Source organism: Hermetia illucens, chromosome 2, assembly GCF_905115235.1.
Source record: "Hermetia illucens chromosome 2, iHerIll2.2.curated.20191125, whole genome shotgun sequence".
In the NCBI taxonomy this organism is placed as follows: Eukaryota; Metazoa; Arthropoda; class Insecta; order Diptera; family Stratiomyidae; genus Hermetia; species Hermetia illucens.
In genome coordinates, this window is record NC_051850.1 from 143,078,558 (window position 1) to 143,098,621 (window position 20,064).

General features: G+C 44.7%; 1 protein-coding gene across 4 annotated transcripts in view; it reads left to right on the plus strand.

The window, feature by feature from the left end:
• The window catches only part of LOC119647549 (band 7 protein AGAP004871), a 266,754-nt gene that overhangs the window by 59,022 nt on the left and 187,668 nt on the right, over positions 1 to 20,064 (plus strand). For 2 of the 4 annotated variants that reach the window (XM_038048542.1, XM_038048543.1), the window contains exon 1: positions 17,633 to 18,138. The exons of the other annotated variants lie outside the window; for them this stretch is intronic. In XM_038048542.1, the coding sequence (XP_037904470.1) occupies positions 18,099 to 18,138 (40 nt within the window). In that variant the 5' untranslated portion in view covers positions 17,633 to 18,098. Of the gene's footprint in view, positions 1 to 17,632; positions 18,139 to 20,064 lie in introns of those variants that run through there. 4 annotated transcript variants of the gene reach the window in all.

Genomic DNA, 20,064 nt, shown 5'->3' on the forward strand with positions numbered 1-20,064 from the left:
GGAAATCACTGACCGTGAAATTTTTCAGTACCTTCTATCGTTGAACCGCTGACACTAAGGACTCCCTAGCAAAAGTTTCCTCAGGAATAGTGCCCTCGCAATCAGAATATCGGAATGTCGAAGCAGTACCGGCATTTAGAATAATAAGCGCTGTCCTGGCGGCTACCTCTCTCTGTGTGTGCCTCGAGAATCTGGTTTAGGCGTGGCTCATTCGAGGACTCTGTCAATAAAGTCTCTTCCGACTAGAATTCTCCCTTCTGTGTCTCTAATCTCGTCCTCTAAGGCCCCGAACTTATTCCGAAAAGGTTGCATAGATTCGTTCAGTGTGAGGTAAACTCTGAAAAACGACATTTCCGTGCAGCGAACTCAAACGAAGCCGTCACTACGATCATGAGCCCACTCACGCAAATTAACCGTATCTCTCACCCAGATGGCAGCAGTGCCAAATATAGCGACATACCACGATGGTGAACTCCTATCTCGGTACTCTCAGTAGCTTTTCTTTCTTGCACTATCTGTGGCATCAGGCGGGAGTAGTTGCATTGCTATGCACGTTTCCTTGCAGAATGTGGATCATGGTGCTTCGCTCTCTGTAACTCTTCTTTGAAGACCAGGGGAACAGGACCGCAGTTCATACAAAGGACACAGCACTTTGCCGAATCACAACTTGCGCGAAAGATCTCCCTTCATTCGGCTCAATGAGAGTGGTTTCTGTTCGTGGTTATTTGTTCTTTTTCAGTAGGTGACCATCTCAGCTTCGCGCTTCTTACAAAGGGATTTATTGCGGAATCTCAAATTTTATTTTCCAGAAGCGGTGAGCGTGGCGTATTGCTGCTCCCCAGCTGCCAGCTCATGTGCAACCAATTCCGAAACGTTTGCCAAATCATAAGTCAACGCCATGTCAATTCGGCGTTATTATCGCCGCTCACGTCAGCTCACCACTAGGTAGACGAGTGGTTATCTCGGGCTACTATCTGGGAGGTGTGAGTGGACTTGGTTCGGAAATAAAAAGAATCGTTGCCATCCAGCAACTTTGCCCTGTCTGTCTGAACCCCTCCCCCTCATCCCCATAATTATGCTTTCAATGAAGAAAAGACATATTCTTCAATGGATATGCTTTCTAAAACTCTAAGATAACAAGCTTTCCACGCTTTCCTTTGTCAAATACAAACATGTGTTGGGTCATTTTAACGTAAATAAATCCAGATGACCTTTACCTGCTAACTTAATTTCAGTAATTCTGGCGAAAATGTCAAGTATCTCCGCTTGTTACAAACTATGTGTAACGTCGGCACTCTATTGTCGAAGGTTAAACTGAAGTGCTTCCAGCGAAGTTTTCCCCAAGGAAAATCAATATGTACACATGTGTAGCAGAGTATATTATTTTTTCATTTTCAAAATGATTATGCTTGCTATTTCTGGCGATTCAGAATACACACGAAACGCTATTATTCCAGGGATAGTGCAGATTAAAATTATTCTTCCATTCAATGCAAATATTTCCAGAGATAGTAATCGATTTCGATTTTCCATTAAAAAGTTTTTTAGAGCTGCAAAGCGTGGGACCGGGAATGCATCCGGGAAATAGAGCTTTGACTTATTTGAAAAATTTTCTGATGGCTACCTGAATTTAGCAATGTTGCTTTATCGGAATATGATATTTGGAATTTAGTAGTTTTCACAAAGAATGAAACATTCAACACAAAACAGCATTTGGTGAAATGCAAACGTTCTATTTGTCGATAGAGCAAAGAGCTGCTGGTCAGTGATTTATTTCTGATTTTTTTTCAGAATCCAGGCCTTTTTAATTGTCCACCATATATAAAAGCTAACATATTTGGAATTATCCCGATTTATTTTTTAAAACTGCAAAGAATCAGCTTCCCCTTTCTATTTTATCTCCATAATTGGATTCAGTGTAAGAGTTACGCCATTATCCCCACTCTAGTGCTCTCCATCGAACTATAAATTTGATCCTTTTCAAAACTTTCCTCGATGCTGCCTATCATTGTCACTGTCGACGAACGAAAAAAACCCTCTCTTCGGGATTCCCCAGCCACCTTTCTAAGCATCATAAAAATATTTCTCCGGAAACACCACTCAAAATAGCACAAAACAATTTAGCATACCAAGGGGGAAGGAAATTCCATCCCCATTGCGAATGGTTCAAAATCGAAGCGGCACGAGGCCGATTCATCTTTTGCCCGAGAATCTGGCTTTCGGTTTAATCGCGTGTTTTTCAGGGTGAGATGTAAACTGGAGATTGGGGAAACATCACGGAGGCCGTGCTATACTTGCTAGCATAACCTTCTGATCTTCTATCAAGTGACTCTAATCGAATCTTCATTCCTACCCACTTTCTGAGAATTTCTAATGCAGTCAACAAAGCACTTTATCTTTCTTCTATCGAGAAGTTCTATTTTCAGATCTGGGAAAATGTATTTATAGACGGTAACATATTTACTTTACGTTCAAGGGCAGGTCACGATGTGAAGAGTCAGGATGCTTTAGTAGAAATTTTAAAGGTGGATTTGGATCCTATTTAAGTTGATATTTTAGCAAGTGGTGTCTGGGAGATTCCCAATATTCACTTTAAGATACCTCAATATCTATGGATTCAATCATAAAATGTGATGCCATTTGACCTTATCCGATTCCTATAATAAAATTCCTGTAGCGAAACGTTTAATGATTCTATTAATAAATAACTGAGGACGAACTTAAGAAGTTGAAGACTCGAGGAGGCACTCACCATTTGGTTCTACCTGTTAACCTCATTTAGAGAGAATGGAATTTATCCTTGCTATTTGAGCATTTCCTTTTAATTCACTTTTGACTATTTTACAACTTGTTCAATTAATATTACAATAAATTAATTAATAAATATTATGCAATGACTATTTCGACAAGGTCGACTAAAAGTGTAAAAATATTCTGGATATATTTTAGTCACCTCCTTCCAGTGGCTGCATCACTTTCTCAATTTCATTTTTAATAGGACCAAGCTCAATTTCGTCATTTTGATGCTAGGCAAATGATTATACTTCAACCGAAACTTCAACCCAAGACCGAATTTCATTGGGTCTGTAGGTGATTGTACATTATGCCCTACTGTAAACTTTCCCTCATTAAAACACATAATTCGACATATGCATCACTAAGATCAACGACGTAAGTAAGAGCGCGAAAGTCAAATTTATTTAGGCGGGTAAGCCTCCTAGGAACACGACGTAATGCCTAAATCGTGCTGCCGAAATTCCGCACTGGAAGTTGCAAGCTTGTCTCATGGCGCGTCAAGGCATTTTCTGTGGACTAAGTGACGCTAAAATAAGAAAGGCCGCAAATGAACAGTTTGCCTGTTGTACTCTTCTTAAATGTAGAGTCCCTGGAATCATATGTGTACTGGAACTGTATAATACCAACTTTGATTTGAAATACTCAGGGCCGAACAAGGCCTTATAGTTGGTCAATACTTTATTCGAAGTGCCCCTCGGGTAACCTGGTGATCTTATTTAGAGACGAAAACAGCCACGTTGCATTAACAATTTATGGTATAACCCAAAATATTTCAGTCGGAGTACGTCCAATGAATCCAAGCGGCCCGGACACCGTGAACCTGGGGAGGCCCCAAGCCGGCAACAGAAGGGGGCACTGCGAAGCAAGATGAAGCACCTTGAGAATGAGGACATGGACGTGGCTGTACCACTAGGTGCGGTAACGTCCAGAGAAATCGGACGCAAAGAAGCGGAATCTCCGGCGGAAGGCGGGGATAAACTTGAAACCCCGGTGGAATCCACCCTAGACGCACCAGACTCTTCTTTCAGCGGTAATGTGCGCAAGAACCGTAAGACCAACATATTTGATGTGGAAAACGCTCTATTGTGCTCCACACCAGGGCTTACATCCATGTGTTCCGCGGGGATTTGGACCGGTGTGCCGGGAGGTGATCAAATCGACGAAAGAGATCTCAATGGAGCTGGTCCCACCAATAGGAATACGGACACGAAGGCGGAATGCGCAAACTGCAGCCTCTGTTCTGTCTGCTGTCGTGGGAGTTTCCTCCAAGGATGGCAAAATGTCAGAGACAATTTACCATCCTCTGGGAATGCCTGAGGAAAAAATGCTGAGGCCTGGAACGAAACCACGATTTAACAATCAAGGCTTTCGCGATAGTCTTCTCCATTTGGAGTGTACTGACGAGGCTGCTTCCGGCGGTCGGCCCAAGTTCGCTATTGTGAACACTGAGCTACGCAGGACAAAACATGTCGGATGTTGGTTAGGGCCCGGAAGGAGGGCAGAGGACATCATCCGCACGCTGGGTGAACAGAACCCGGGCATTGACTTTGGTCACTGGAGGGTGAAGTTCATGAATGCCAGGAAGGACAAATCTACAAACGTGGAGGGTTTCAACTTGGTATTCGAACTGGACCAAAAGAGTCTTAACGTGCTCAGGGGAAGTTAGTATGGTGCTCCACTTTTTCCTAGATGGACTGAAATTCATTTTGAGAGCGAAGAACAATGATGGTCTTCGATTCACACAATATAGAGCAAACTGCAGCATCGTCGGTACGCTGTCCCATAATGGAGCTTCGCGCGGAGGATTGTGCATGCAAGGGCGCAACCCCCGTATGAGGGTTTGCACTGGTGAAGGGACTATAGAGTGAATCCTACCTGCTAGTAACTTCTCCTACACCTTCCAAGGAACAGGCGGAAGAAAAGGAAGCCAGAGACCGGAACGGAATTGACTTGATGCCAGTTCGAGTGATCGAATCTATTCAAACCGGACACCGCAAACCAGTCAAGGTGTTAAGAGGAAAACAAACGAATGCTCTGCGGGATGAGACGAGATTTTTATGGATGAGGACACGGAAATTGCGGTACCTCCAAGTGCGGCTTTTCTCAGAGAAATCAAACACGAGGGGATCTAGTCTCTGACGGTAGAGTGTGGGGGAAACCCCATCATACGCGGACTGCCACATACGCTTCTAACTGTTTTTGATAACACATTAGACTAACTTTATGTCGACAAACATAAAAATTGATCAAATCAACCTGCAGCATACCAAAGCCTCTTCCTATCTGTTGGCAGCGATACTGACAAAGCTGCAGGACTTCCCCTACATCTTTGTGGTGTAAGAGCCATGGGTTCGATTTAACAGAATCTGTGGCATTGGATCAGTAAAGGGGGCTAGGATCTTCTACGATGAAAGATCCATAAGACCGAGAGCTTGTTAGAGTTGATTACACACTGGCGGGTGCTAGACGAGGTCTCACTGTCAAATCACCGATACCTAGAATTCAATGTGACTATTGCGGGCAAACACTCTGCAATACAAAGACGAAACCGTAGGAAAACGGATTGATTAAAGTTCAATGAACTTCTTGAAAATAGAGTAAAGTTTACTAGGCGACTAAGGACTTCTTTGGCGCTGGAAGATGAATTGAAAACTCTGAACTGCACACTTTCAGAGTACTATGAAGAGGCTTCTCCTATTTCCCGAAGCCAAAGAGCTAAAACGGTTCCTTGGTGAAACCGGGAACTGAAAAACTCAGGAAATTAACCGAGCGACTTCTGAACCGTGCTTGCAAAAGTAATAAGTACAAAGACTGGTTAAATTTCAGGAACTGACAGCGTGAAAATAAGAGGCTCGTTAGGTGTTTAAAACGAGAATCCTTTAGAGCGTACTGCGAGGAACTGGAAGGCGAAAGAGAGACTTCAAGGCTGTGCAGACTCCTTAAAAGGGATTAGTGGACCAGGTTGGACTCTCGTAAAAAACCCGACGGTACTTTCACGATCTCTAGACTGTATTCAGTGCGGACCCTCCGGGAAGTACACCACCCGGGAGAACGGATGAGAGAAGTGGCAGGCGGAGAGTTGACGGTTCTTGCAACCCCTTCAACACGCAAGTGCTGCAAGGGGAACTGGAACACTGCGAAAGTGGCTGCTACCCATGAAAAGGTGAGAGCTATCATACTGCCCTTTAAACATTGCAAAGCACCTGGAATGGATGGCATCTATCCGGCAAGGCTAAAGGAGGGTATGGAGCACTTAGAGCAACCTCTAAGAAATATTTTTGTCTTGTTCTGGGCTATGTACCTTCCTTTTGGCGAAAGGTTAAGGTAGTCTACATACCGAAATCTGGGAAAAATGACTATTCTAGTCCAAACAACTTCAAACAGATCAGACTTCATTCTTGCTGAAAGGTTTGATTAGACTTGTGGAGCGTCACATTCGTGGAAACGCACTTAGGTCGCACCCACTAAATGAAAACCAACATTTTTACCAGCGTGGAAAGTCCTGTGAGTCTGCTGTCCATTCTTTGGTTAGAGGAGAAACATTTCTTGAAGAAACACATGTACAGCCTTGGTTTAAATTTTTGTCCTTTTAGCGAAGTCATTCTAATTGATAAATACGAGCTTTATTACGGCGATCGACATAAATCTGGCATGTGACTTATCACGTGTTTAACACTATAATTTCCGAACGACTCCAAATATCAAAAAAAAAATTACTTTGCTGATATATTCTATACTATATCTAGATACAATTGATGCCAAAAAAAATCGACTCTGCGTATCCGACGCACGGGATGACCCCCTTAAGAAGTGGGACATGAAAACCTTACTAGGGCTTTTAACGGGACACTGCTCCTTAAACTACCTTATGGGGCATATGCAGCCAATGCTTTGTATGCAACTGCTCGGAATCCTCAGACTTCAGACGAAGATAACTTGGTAAGGTTTTCTTCAATGAAGAGTTTGCGGATTCTTCGTCTGTGGAGAATTTTCTCAGATTCGCGAAACGCTACGAACGCGGTAGGCATTAGGCCGATGAATAGGCGATCACCGGGGATAGTACGATAGTCCAAATATAACTATGACGTTTCTTCTTTTCCCATTAACCAGGTATTGTAAGTTGACTATAACTACATAATAATAATAATCGTTGGCACAATAATCCAATTCGATCAGGGCCTTGAAGTCTAACGCACTTCCTTCAAGACCGTAACGGTACACCACAGGGTTACAGTAAGCTGGAGGCAATTTGGCCAGCATTGCATTCGCCCGAGATTATTACCCTGATTTGATGCAGGTACTCATTCGCAACTGAATCGGCTGGTATCCGACCTCAAATCACAATACAAGTCGAACTGCCGACAGTAAGATTTGAACCGCGACATTCCGTACTACAGCCTTATGCTCTAACCACTCAGCTTTCGGGACACCGGCGACTACAAAGTTAGAACTTAAATGCGTAGCTTCTCCTTTACAAATATTTACTTACTCCCGTCTTCAGTGCTTAGCCACTAAATCTATGGCAAGAGTCCTTAAACTTTTTATAGGAAAATTTTAATGATAAAAAAAGGAATTTCTTTTTTATCCTTAAATTATCATTCTATTATTCTCTTAATGCTTTTCATTAAGCATCATTTAATGAGTATTGCAAGCGATCGTTTTAATGAACCTTGATGGACAGTTTCCTTCGTCGGTGTTTAGTTGCTATTCTTTATTTCTAGGCTCTCACATGCATTCTATATATGAGCCTCGTTTATATCTCTAATTGGTTCCAAGCTGTCTGCTGTTACTGAATGGACACCAGGACGCAGCTCCTAGGTCTCGAGGATCTTTCATCGAAAAATATCATAGCTGCCTTTTCTAATCCAGTACCACAGATTTTATGAAAATGAAACCATAGCTCTTGTATCAGAAATATATAAAGACAGTCCTATAACTTTGCCCACTTTGCCACCAGTGGATAGGAAGAGGCTTTGGCAGACTGTAGATTAATTTGACTAACCTTTATGTTTGTAGATATAAGTGTAGTATAATTTGAAAAAGTCAATAATTTGTGCTTACCTTCGTCAGAAAGTCCTACTTCCTTTCGTCCGATTTCTCTAGATATCAACGATATAAAAACGCCCATGTCCCCATTTCCAAAAAGCTTTTTGCGCAGTGCTTTCCATTGTCATCGGTTGGAAGCCTTCTTACGTTCAAGGTGTCCGGGCATCATGCATAGATTTATTACCACTTACCGAAATCAGACCAGTTCTTCCCATTCTCCTGGTAGATGCGTAGCTTTCTTCTCCCGTTTTATGGAAGAATTAAGCAACAGTCTCACCGACAGGTCGGGTATAGTCAGTTTCCAGTTCCTCTCATCAAGGGAGTTACTATGCCATCCATTCTGGTTGACCGCTCCATAGGCACTAGGTGCAGGTTTTTCATTGAAATGAAGGGCCTGTCTTCCATAGATTTATCCGTGCAGGAACATAAATCTGGTGACGCCTCCAAAATTTTTGCCTCAGCCACGACCTAATTTCTTAAAGTCAATGGTGGTTTCAATATCTGTGGCTCCTTACCAATTGGAGAGTTACAATCCATTGCTCCCCATCATTCTTGTGTTTTTGGGCGCCCTTAGTGTAGTAGTCAACTACAACAGTCTGCTCCACCACATCAAGGTAGTGTCTGAGGGAAACAACGATCTATAGTTTTCAATGCTCGGTGTCAAACAAAATTTCAATAAACGAGGTAACTCTCCATTATTTGTCCGTCTGACAGTCTTTCGCAAGTAATTTATTCGGAAAACATTACATGGGGCTCTGTAATTCCACACATACAAGGTATGATAATGCGTGAGGAAAGAATAGTGTTAAACTTTTTTTCGTCGAATTCAGTCATGCAAGATGTTAAATAAAGGGCCTTATTTGTTAATGTTCAAAATAGATTAAGCTTTTCATATTTTAAAGGCGGGGACGAATAAAGGTTGAAAAATATAGTCCAGAAGTCTAACTGGGTCCGCCTTCAGGAGGTTTGCAGCCAAAACTTTAGGATGCAGAGTACTGCAAAATGTTTTACTCTCAGTTTTCATTCGCTCATACTGGTTTTTATAAAAATATGTGAGTATTTTTTTAGGACACCAATATCAACGAGGCAGGACCAATACAACCATCATCATTATCATCAACGGCGCAACAACCGGTATCCGGTCTAGGCCTGCTTTAATAAGGAACTCCAGACATCCCGGTTTTGCGCCGAGGTCCACCAATTCGATATCCCTAAAAGCTATCTGGCGTCCTGACCTACGCCATTGCTCCATCCTAGGCAGGGTCTGCCTCGTCTTCTTTTTCTACCGTAGATTGCCCTTGTAGACTTTCCGGGTGGGATCATCCTCATCCATACGGATTAAGTGACCCGCCCACCGTAACCTATTGAGCCGGATTTTATTCACAACTGGACGGTCATGGTATCGCTCATAGATTTCGTCATTGTGTAGGGTACGAAATCGTCCATCCTCATGTAGGGGGCCAAAAATTCTTCGGAGGATTCTTGTCTCGAACGCGGCCAAGAGTTCGCAATTTTTCTTGCTAAGAACCCAAGTTTCCGAGGAATACATGAGGACTGGCAAGATCATAGTTTTGTACAGTAAGAGCTTTGACCCTATGGTGAGACGTTTCGAGCGGAACAATCTTTGTAAGCTGAAATAGGCTCTATTGGCTGACAACAACCGTGCGCGGATTTCATCATCGTAGCTGTTATCGGTTGTGATTTTCGACCCTAGATAGGACAAATTGTCAACGGTCTCAAAGTTGTATTCTCCTATCCTTATTCTTCTTCGTTTTTGACCAGTGCGGTTTGATGTTGTTGGTTGATTCGTGCTGACGTTGCCACCATATATTTTGTTTTGCCTTCATTGATGTGCAACCCAAGATCTCGCGCCGCCTGCTCGATCTGGAAGAAGGCAGTTTGTACGTCTCGGGTGGTTCTTCCCATGATGTCCATATCGTCAGCATAGGCCAGTAGTTGGATGGACTTGAAGAGGATCGTACCTCTTGCATTTACCTCGGCATCACGGATCACTTTCTCGAGGGCCAGGTTAAAGAGGACGCATGATAGGGCATCCCCTTGTCGTAGACCGTTGTTGATGTCGAATGGTCTTGAGAGTGATCCTGTTGCTTTTTTATGTGGCCACGCACATTGGACAGGGTCAGCCTAATCAGTCTTATTAATTTCGTCGAGATACCGAATTCTCTCATAGCCGTGTACAGTTTTACACTGGCTATGCTATCATAGGCGACTTTAAAGTCGATGAATAGATGGCGCAACTGTTGTCCATATTCCAACAGTTTTTCCATCGCCTGCCGCAAAGAGAAAATCTGATCTGTTGCTGATTTGCCTGGAGTGAAGCCTCTTTGGTATGGGCCAATGATGTTCTGGGGGATCGTCAACGATCCTTCATGGGTCGTTTACGATATGGCGAGTGGCGTTCCCGAGGTGCCCGAGCAAGTAGTTCTGACCGCCTAGCTGGCATAATACTTGCGTCCTAGGTAGTAGCCTCGAGAAAGTTTCTCGGTGAAGAGCGAACTGCTAATGCACACGACGCGCTGATAAACAACTCAAATGGAGAATAAAAACGAACGAAACGAGGAGATAGTGGAAATGGAGAGTGAGCTGGCTGCGTTTATTCGCAGCACGAAAATGCGCCGTTCGCCTCAGCACCCAGCGAAAGACGCAACAAGGGCTGAAATACCCGACAAGACATCAGGACGCGCAGACGGAGAGAAAGACTCGGAAAGTGATGCAGCACCTGCAACACAGATAGGAACCCAGACCATACAGCACAGTGCTGTAATTGGGGAAAGAGGCACACTGGAAACTGCCGAAACTAATAAAATGGTTTCGAATATAAGCCGAGTGGGAGGACTGTCGATTACTCTGGCGCAAGCGGAAGAGGAAAGACTTATTAAAAAATGGACGGCATCTGAAGGAGACTTCACTCAGGTACTCTCCAGGGCTGAAAAGAAGAAGGCGAAGGGAGCCTCGCAACTTTCCAACGAGCAGGGAAAATGCCCTCTTTCAGGCAAGCGTTGAATGCGCGAGCAGTAGGTCTGGCCGGTGTTGGAATACCAGTTTGTACACCTCTGCTGGAATACCATCGGGTCCTGGCGCCTTCTTGATTTTCATAGAGAGGACGATTTTTCGGGTTACAAGATTGTAACCGAGTCCCCACGGATCCCCATTCACCTCGTCGATCAGATCTTGCCAGCAGCGAGCTTTGCTTTTGTTTATTGCGCTGCGGGGTCTCCTTTTGGCTGATTTGTGCTCCTTCATTATGGTACATGCCTCCTCCCGGTCGCCTAGACGTTGTGTTAAGCGGCGGAGCCTGTGACATTCCTTCCGGAGCTCGGCGATTTCCACTGTCCACCAATACATGGAAGGTTTGCCGCGCCTCGATGTCTTCCTGTGCATGGAGGCTCCGCAGCCCGTCGATATCAGGTTCATAACTGAATTTACGACAGTGTCAGCAGCGGCGCCACCGCCCCCAGGAGTACCGTTCAGCGTGGCCCCACCTGTTCCCAGAGTTTCGACAAACTTTCCGGTGTTCACTTTCGCGACGTTCCATACACAGAAAGATCGCTGGGATGGCGCACACCGAGAGTTTGTGTCCACCACTTCGAAAGCAATGTATTGGTGGTCACTTGCCGAAAAATCTTCCAGAACTCGCCACCCGTTCACCAGCGACACCAGTGATTCCGATGCGAAGGTTACGTCTGGAATGCTTCCTTCGCAGCCCGGGCGCCGGAACGTTGGGGTGAATCCGGTGTTTAGAACTACCAGTCCTGTTCTCGCCGCCATTTACAGAATTCGTTTCCCTCTGGAATCTGTGTGAGGCATGCCCCATTCAAGTGCCCTAGCATTGAAGTCACCCCCGACCAGGATCCGCCCATCCGTGCTTAAGATAGCGTCCTCCAAAGCCTCAAGCCTCCGACGAAAGTCCGGAATCGTCTCATTTGGCGTAAGATAGACACTAAAAAACGTTATCCCTGAACACCGAATCCAGACAAAGCCGTCCGCTCGGCCTTGGGCAAGAATCCCCGGGAGTGTGCCGTCCGGAACCTAGATGGCAGCGGTACCTGATATGTCTGGGTGCCATGAAACTGGGCCCTTGTTTCGGTATTGCTCACTGATGAGTACTAAATCAGCTTTGGTCTTCGCAGCGAACTGCGCTAGCAACTCGTGAGCGGTTGCACTCCGGTGCATATTGATTTGTAGGATGCGAATCATGTTGACCGTATGCTAGTTCTTTCCAGTTCTGCTCTGAAAACTGGACACCGCCCCGATCCCGCAGTGTGCGCAATGATCTCATCAGGCGCGTCACCGTCCCTGCATAGGACGTAGCTTTCCTTTTCATTGCAGCTGCTCGCTTTATGGCCTGCCTGACCACATTTACGGCATGTTGCCCTTCTGTCAGGTCCCCGACAGTTTGCAGATGTGTGCCCATAATCCAAACATCTGTAACATTTGGTTGGGGCGGCCAGAATTCGTATCCTACACACTATCCAACCAATTCTTATTTTCCCGCTGTTTAGAAGCTTCCTCGCGTATTGCTCGGCAACTTCCACCACAGCGAGTTTTTGGCCTCGGGAGTTTGCGGAGGTGATACCAATCCGGACATTGGTTACCTCCGGGTATTCGCGTTTGATGGCCTCTTCTACCTCGTTCTTTTCTGTGAGACAGTCAAGGTCTCGGATTTCTAAAGCACACGTGGGTTCCAGGCTAGAAACCAAAGCTTTTTCTAATAGAAGCCCCTTGACTGCTTCACAGAACGTGACTTTATTTATAGTCTTCGGGCCCAGTTCGACTAAGACTCCACCACCCTTCGTTTTACGTATGGAAGACACCTCCGCTCCGTTGTCTTCGGGTTTGATTTTGTAACGGATTTCGCTCAGGACTTCCGCAAAAGTCTTCCCTTCCGTCGGCTTAATAAGCAAAGCTGGCGGTCTAGTCCTCCTTCGTCTCCCCACCTTCTCTTTTGGCACTCCGTCCTTCGTGTCCGCCTTAGTTTTAGGCAGAGGTTTTTCTGATGGCGCGACGTGTTGTTGTATTTTGATCCTTCCCTGAACCTGGTCTGATATCGACGGTCTGCGGAGCCTCCATGCACAGGAAGACATCGAGGCGCGGCAAACCTTCCATGTATTGGTGGACAGTGGAAATCGCAGAGCTCCGGAAGGAATGTCACAGGCTCCGCCGCTTAACACAACGTCTCGGCGACCGGAAGGAGGCATGTACCATAATGAAGGAGCACAAATCAGCCAAAAGGAGACTCCGCAGCGCAATAAACAAAAGCAAAGCTCGCTGCTGGCAAGATCTGATCGACGAGGTGAATGGGGATCCGTGGGGACTCGGTTATAAACTTGTAACCCGAAAAATCGTCCTCTCTATGAAAATCAAGAAGGCGCCAGGACCCGATGGTATTCCAGCAGAGGTGTACAAACTGGTATTCCAACACCGGCCAGACCTACTGCTCGCGCATTCAACGCTTGCCTGAAAGAGGGCATTTTCCCTGCTCGTTGGAAAGTTGCGAGGCTTGCGCTGATCTCTAAAGGGAAAGGCCATCCCGAACTGCCGTCTTCATACCGCTCACTATGTATGCTTGATACTGCTGGGAAAGTGCTCGAAAAGCTCATCAGAAGTAGACTCGTTGAAGCGATACGCGCTGCCGGAAATTTATCTCCCCGGCAGTTTGGTTTTAGGGCAGGGAGATCGACAATTGATGCTGTCATGCAGGTCGTGGACGCCGTTCGACGAGCAGAGGCACATAGCCGCCGAAATCGACGGGTGGTGCTCCTCGTAACGCTTGACATCAGAAATGCCTTCAATTCCGTAAGATGGAAAGACATTCTAGGCACACTAGACAATACCTTCAAAGTGTCGAACTATCTCTTACGGATTTTGAGGGACTATCTGAGAAACCGCTCCCTGCTCTATGAAACACTAGAGGGTGAAAGGTGGTTGGAGGTCACGTCGGGGGTAGCACAGGGATCCATCCTAGGGCCGGACCTCTGGAACGCTACCTACGACAGTCTGCTTAAACTCGACATGCCAGAAGAGTCGCGCCTGGTCGGCTACGCAGATGATGTCGCAGCGCTTGTTACTGGACGCACTGTCGAACAGGCGCAAAGCAGACTCGGCATATTGATGCGACGGGTAAGCGGATGGATGACACTGGATGCACTGGAAAAAAGCGAAGTAGTCATCCTGACTAAGAAGGGAATTCCGACCCTGCGCCCCATATCGTTCGGCGAGTCGATAATCGAGTCAAAATCAGCGGTAAAGTACCTTGGGTTGACTCTTGACTCAATGATGAGCTTTTTTGAGCAAATCCAAGCAGCAGCGAATAAGACTGCGGCTAGAGTTTCGGCGTTAAGTAGGCTAATGGCAAACATTGGGGGTCCTACGTCTACTAGGCGACGTCTCCTGATGAGCTCAACGCAGTCTGCCCTGCTCTACGGTGCAGAGGTATGGGCTGGAGCTCTTAACAAGGAGGTATATCGTAGACGCCTCGCGCAAGTACAGAGACGGGGAGCTTTACGGGTGGCGTCTGCGTACCGCACAGTCTCTGAACCGGCCGCGATGGTGATCGCGGGAGTTATCCCCGTTGCCCTTCTTGCTAGGGAGCGTCAGGCCATATACAATCGCAAGGGAGATGAGCCAAGGAAGGTGGTTGCTCGCGAAGAACGGCAACATACTCTAGACGAGTGGCAGCTCTCTTGGCAAAATGAAACTAGAGGCAGATGGACTGCGCGGTTCATCGGCAACTTAGGTGCGTGGCTGAATCGGAAGCATGGTGAGACTGACTATTCCCTTACCCAATTTTTAAGTGGGCATGGAAATTTTTAGTCTTACCTGCCCAAGATTGGAAAGGCGCGTTCTCCGGAATGTGTGTTTTGCAATGGAGTTGTGGACGATGCCCACCACACTTTTTTTCTTGTGGAAGGTGGGATGGGGGTTCGTCAGCAGCTCTATTTAAAACCCAGGGGATTTCTCTCCAGACAACATTGTGGAAGAGACGCTGAGGACTGCTGACAGCTGGAACCGTGTTGCCCATTACGTTCGGGCCCTTCTCGTTGCTAAGAAGATAGAACTCGACCGGTGGAGGAGCCGGATGGCAGGGGGTTCCTTGAACTGACAGTTCCCTTCCTCCTCTCCCCTCCCGTTATTGAAAGGAATTCCCTGATTTGAAGGCTCCGCAAGGCGGGAGAGTTCCGGGGCTGGCCCGAAGTAATGTGACAAACGGTTCCAGGCTAGCTCTCTGACGATGGGGAGGTGTTTAGTTGGTAGTCCGACGACGTACCGAATCGGGAGTCCAACACTGTGTACGTAAATGCATTCACTTACCCTACCCCAAAAAAAAAAAAAATGATGTTCTGGGCGTATGGGGCTATCCGGCCTAGCAAGATAGTGGAGAATATCTTATAGATGGTACTCAGCAACGTGATACCTCTATAATTGCTGCACTGTGTGATATCTCCATTTTTATGTGTGACACAGATAATGCCTCCTTGCCAATCGTCAGGCATTGATTCGCTATCCCATAACTTGAGCACAAGTTGATGAACCACTTGGTGTAACTGGTCGCCTCCATATTTAACCAATTCGGCTGTAATTCCATTGACTATTGGCGACTTATGATTTTTTAGCCGATGAATTGCCCGGACTGTTTCTCCTTAACTTGGTGGTGGCAGTATTTGTCCGTCGTCTTCAGTTGGTGGGACCTCCAACTCGCCGATGTTCTGGTTGTTCAGTAGCTCATCAAAGTACTCAACCCATCACTCCAATATGCCCATTCTGTCGAAATCAGATTTCCCTCTTTATCTCGGCAGGATGAGCTTCGAGGTGTATAAGGCTTCATCCTGCTGACTTGTTGGTAAAACTTCCGCACCTGGTGCGGTTGCTCCCTGTACTTTTCACAGACTCGTTGGTTCTCCCAGGCTTCCTTTTTCCGTCTGTGAAGTCGCTTCTCCGCTCGACGGAGTTCGTGATAAGTCTCTGCGCGTGCCCGCGTTCTTTGGGAATGCAATATTACTCGGTATGCGGCATTCTTCCGTTCCGTTGCTAGCTTACATTCATCGTCAAACCAGCCGTTCCGACTCCTTTTGCGGCTGCGGCCAAGTATGCTTGTGGCCGTATCCCTGATAACGTTCTTCAGATGATTGTGAAGATCATTTGTTGATGCTTCATCTCCAGGTCCTCTGTTGACTGCGGTTATTGCGGCATTCATTTCCCTCTTATAGGTGTCGCGGAGGACTGTGTTGTGGATGGCTTCAGTGTTCACTCTCACCTGATTGTCAGAGGAAATTCTAGGTGGTATTGTTATTCGAGCTCGGAGCACCATGCCAACGAGATAGTGATCCGAGTCTATATTGGCCCCCCTATATGTTTTGACGTTCATCAAGGCTGAGAGGTGGCGGCGTTCGATCAACACGTGGTCAATTTGGGTGAAAGGGGCCCCGTCTGAAGAGGCCCACGTATGTTTGTAGACCGCCTTTCGCGCAAACCAGGTACTTCCAACAACCATTTCGTGTGACCTTGCTAATTGAATAATCCGCAGTCCGTTATCATTTGTTTTTTCGTGTAAGGTATGGGAGCCAACGTATCGCCTGAATACGGGCTCCTTCCCTAATTGGCTGTTAAAATCCCCAATTATAATTTTGATATCATATCTGGGACAGGTTTCGAGGGTTTTTTCTACTGTTTCGTAGAAGGTATCCTTCTCCGACTCTGCAGTCTCCTCTGTAGGGACATGAAAGTTTATGAGACTTATATTTCTAAACTTGCCTCGCAAACGAATAGCCTTTCGCTTAAATTTCCAAAGCCGATAACAGCAGGTTTCATTTTTTGGCTGACTAAGAAATCTACTCCGAGCACATGGTTTACTGGATGACCGCTATAATATATGGCGCAGTGGCTCTTCTCCAGGAAACCGGTCCCTGTCCATCGCATCTTTTGTAATGCTGTTATATCAGCAGGGGCAGAGTATCGGCTAGCTGCTCATCAGACGCATCTATGTACAGGGGGCGCACTTTCCGTGAGAAAAATACAACCAGTGATTTAAAAAATGAATAATAAATTTGGATAGTGAAATTCCCAAATTTTATTGTCAATTAAAATTGAGTGGAATAGGCAAAATATCAAATGATATGCTCTTTGACCTAAAATAAAAACTTCAATAAAGAAGGACATGCCAATGTCCTCTCAAGAAAACTTGTACCGCTAAAACCTCCACTTATTTGTTGCTCGCAACTTTGCCAGAAGAAACATAAGAGCTTGTCGTGCCGATTGAAGATGACCATCGAAGCTATATTTCTTGTTGAGGGTGCTATCAACATAAATTCGAAAAGGGTTTCGGGAGATGATTGGGAAAAACAATGGATAGACGCCAGGACGAAATATCGATACTTTTCTGAAGTGAGTCCTTTTGGTGTATTAAAATTATTGGTAGGACTCATGGTTGCGTGGTAAGTCAATATTATCGAACTGGAGTTCATGTTAATACGAATCCTTACATTTTTCCACTAGGCTCTAGGTAATCCTTTTGGTGTCTTAGTTTCCAGAACTTCAATTTGAGATGAAAATGATTTCCGGAGAATTAATTGCAGGTTTGCGTCCGATACGGAATACGGTAAACCCCCGATGCGATAAATTTTCTTAGGACTAAAAAGGAGTCAGCATCCTGAGCTTTCAACTTCGAAAAAGCTCACCTAAAATGCAGCGCTCTTTCGAATGCGCAGTGGTCATAGAGGCTGTAACTGTCTACATCGGAGGTTACTTCGTCCATGCAAACTCCTCAAATACGTAGTATTTGCGAGTTTTTCACAGAAGAAGGATCATTCTACGAGCTGACTTCCCGGCCTTGAACTACACGTTCCGTCACTTTCCAAGAAGTTGTAAGCTTCGTAGTAAATATTGTTCCTACCGCACCATCCTACTTTCAGGATAGCGTAAGATTGTTTTCTTGAGATACGCCGGTGTCAGTGGTAGTGACGGTGAAGCCGGTTGTAGTTATTCGAGCGTAAAGGAAAACTAATTGAGCAGCAACAGAGGCATCAACCACGAGCCCAGAAACAACTGTTGCTAAAATTAATTACCGTGAAAAATATTCGACATTAATTTGAAGTGACTTGAAGAGTGCTTTCCGATTAAGGAGTTCTTTTTTCAAGTGGCAAAGTGACTTAGTGCGGGGTGACGAAAGATTGCGTGTATATATTTCTATGTGTGAGGTTTTGTGGCTGCGGTCGTAGTTGGGATTTTTTTGGTAGAATATGCCTGATGAGAGGAGTGTCATGGTGGAAGGATTAAAAGGTATTTCTCGAGCTTCTTATGTTGTAGTCGCCTTGACTGGAGAACTTGTTGCAGTTTTATCGATGTTTTATTTGTTAAACAAATTGACGTCTAGCATGTTGTTTTTCAATTGTGGAAGGTAGTTTATAAGGAACGCCAAAAAGCATGGAAACTGAGGAAAGGATCAGCCAATATTCTTTACTTAATTTCCCTTGTTAGAAATAAGGATACTTTTCGATGGCTTAGTAATTTCAATAAGGTAACCCATAGCGTGACCTTTCCATTGGAAAACACTAATATGACTGACGTGGAGAAACTTCCATAGTAAAAACTGATGGAAATTCAATCGATTTTAAATATCTTTTTGTCGCTAAACGAGCCAAGGGTGTGATTGATTTTCATATAAATTGACGTCCAAATAAATGATAATTGTTTGGAGAAAGCTGCTAAATGTAGCACTGTTTGGCTTCTAAAGTAACGTGCATAAGGAACATTATTATATCAATATGGGAATATAACTATGCGTATATCTATCTACACGCATATTTAATATGGCATTTTCTTTCTCAAGGTAACTCTTCCCTCAGCATATTATATACGAGTTGCGTCCTTCCCAATCCATATAATCTAATTCTTCATTTAAGCCTTCGTTAGCCTCAGTAAATGCTTGAAATATGCGCATATTTATTAGACACGAAATTGAAGTGATTCAAATAAATTTGTATCTATTATCATTTTTCAATCTTGCAGACCGTTTCCTCACTTGGATCCTTTCTCCTGCTTTCTCATTGCTCAGTGACTTTATCACAAATGAATTGTCGTAAAAACATCTAAGAAAATGGAAAATCTTATTTGCATATTGAATTGTTTGTCTACTCCTACCGAAATTTGTTTAGGTTGTACACAGATTTACGCAACAATGTCGTACTGGCTCAGTACTTGCGTTGGAGTGTAAGAGAGCAAGGCGACGTACTATCGAAATGTCCTTCATTAAATGATAATGTTGCAAATTTGACATTCAAATATTGTTCTTTCGTATTGACTTATCGGGTGAACTAGATATTTTCTGGGCCACAAAGTTGATTTCAAGCTTACTTGCTTGTTTGTTTTCGTCGTCCTGATCTCATTTTAGAATAATTTGATTTACTCTTTGATGAGGAAAAGTAAGCCGATACGAACTTGGGGAAGTTTTTCGCCATTTTAGTGTTTGTTTGAAAAAGAATCACAAGCACAAAAGCTCGATAATGCCTTGACTCATGATTCACTTGTTTATCGTTCATTTCATCAATATATCGATCCCATCTCAATCTTTGTTCTTTTCCGAATCTAACGACGTCCTCAAAATTCAATGAACTGTTAAACTCGACCATTTGCTCATTTTATACCTTTTCAGGTAATAAGTTGGTGGGAATTTTCTAAATAGCATATTGAACCATTCCATCAACTATCTACAGCACACTATGGCCCCGCCGATATCGTTCAATATTAAAGGGAACTTCACTCTTCACCCTTCAAAAAACAGCCCTCGTCGGTATATGCGAAAGTTGACTTTGCGGAAATTGGCTTGCTATCCCTAAGAAACAAATAGCAGAACAAGCGGACTTTAATTCTGTTCACTAATGTCAGCAACAGCGTAAAAAATCAACTCCTAGAGTTTGGAAAGTTAGTTGTGTTTTCTAGAAACTCCACTTCTATGGTACGAACGACATTTCTTTAATTGACTGTCAACAACATTACAAGAAGTTTATACTGAAAATGTAATGTAACATAAAAGTGGACCAAAAAATGCGAGGAATTGAGAACTTAAGTGGTCGTCGAACTTCACTTTGAGTAGCCTCTGCAGCCATGCATACATACTCGTACTATAGTAAACGATTTTGAACAGTTTTGAAAACTAAGAAGGGTTCCAATGTGGAATATTCGTTGGTCTCACGGCCTACAGAGAAT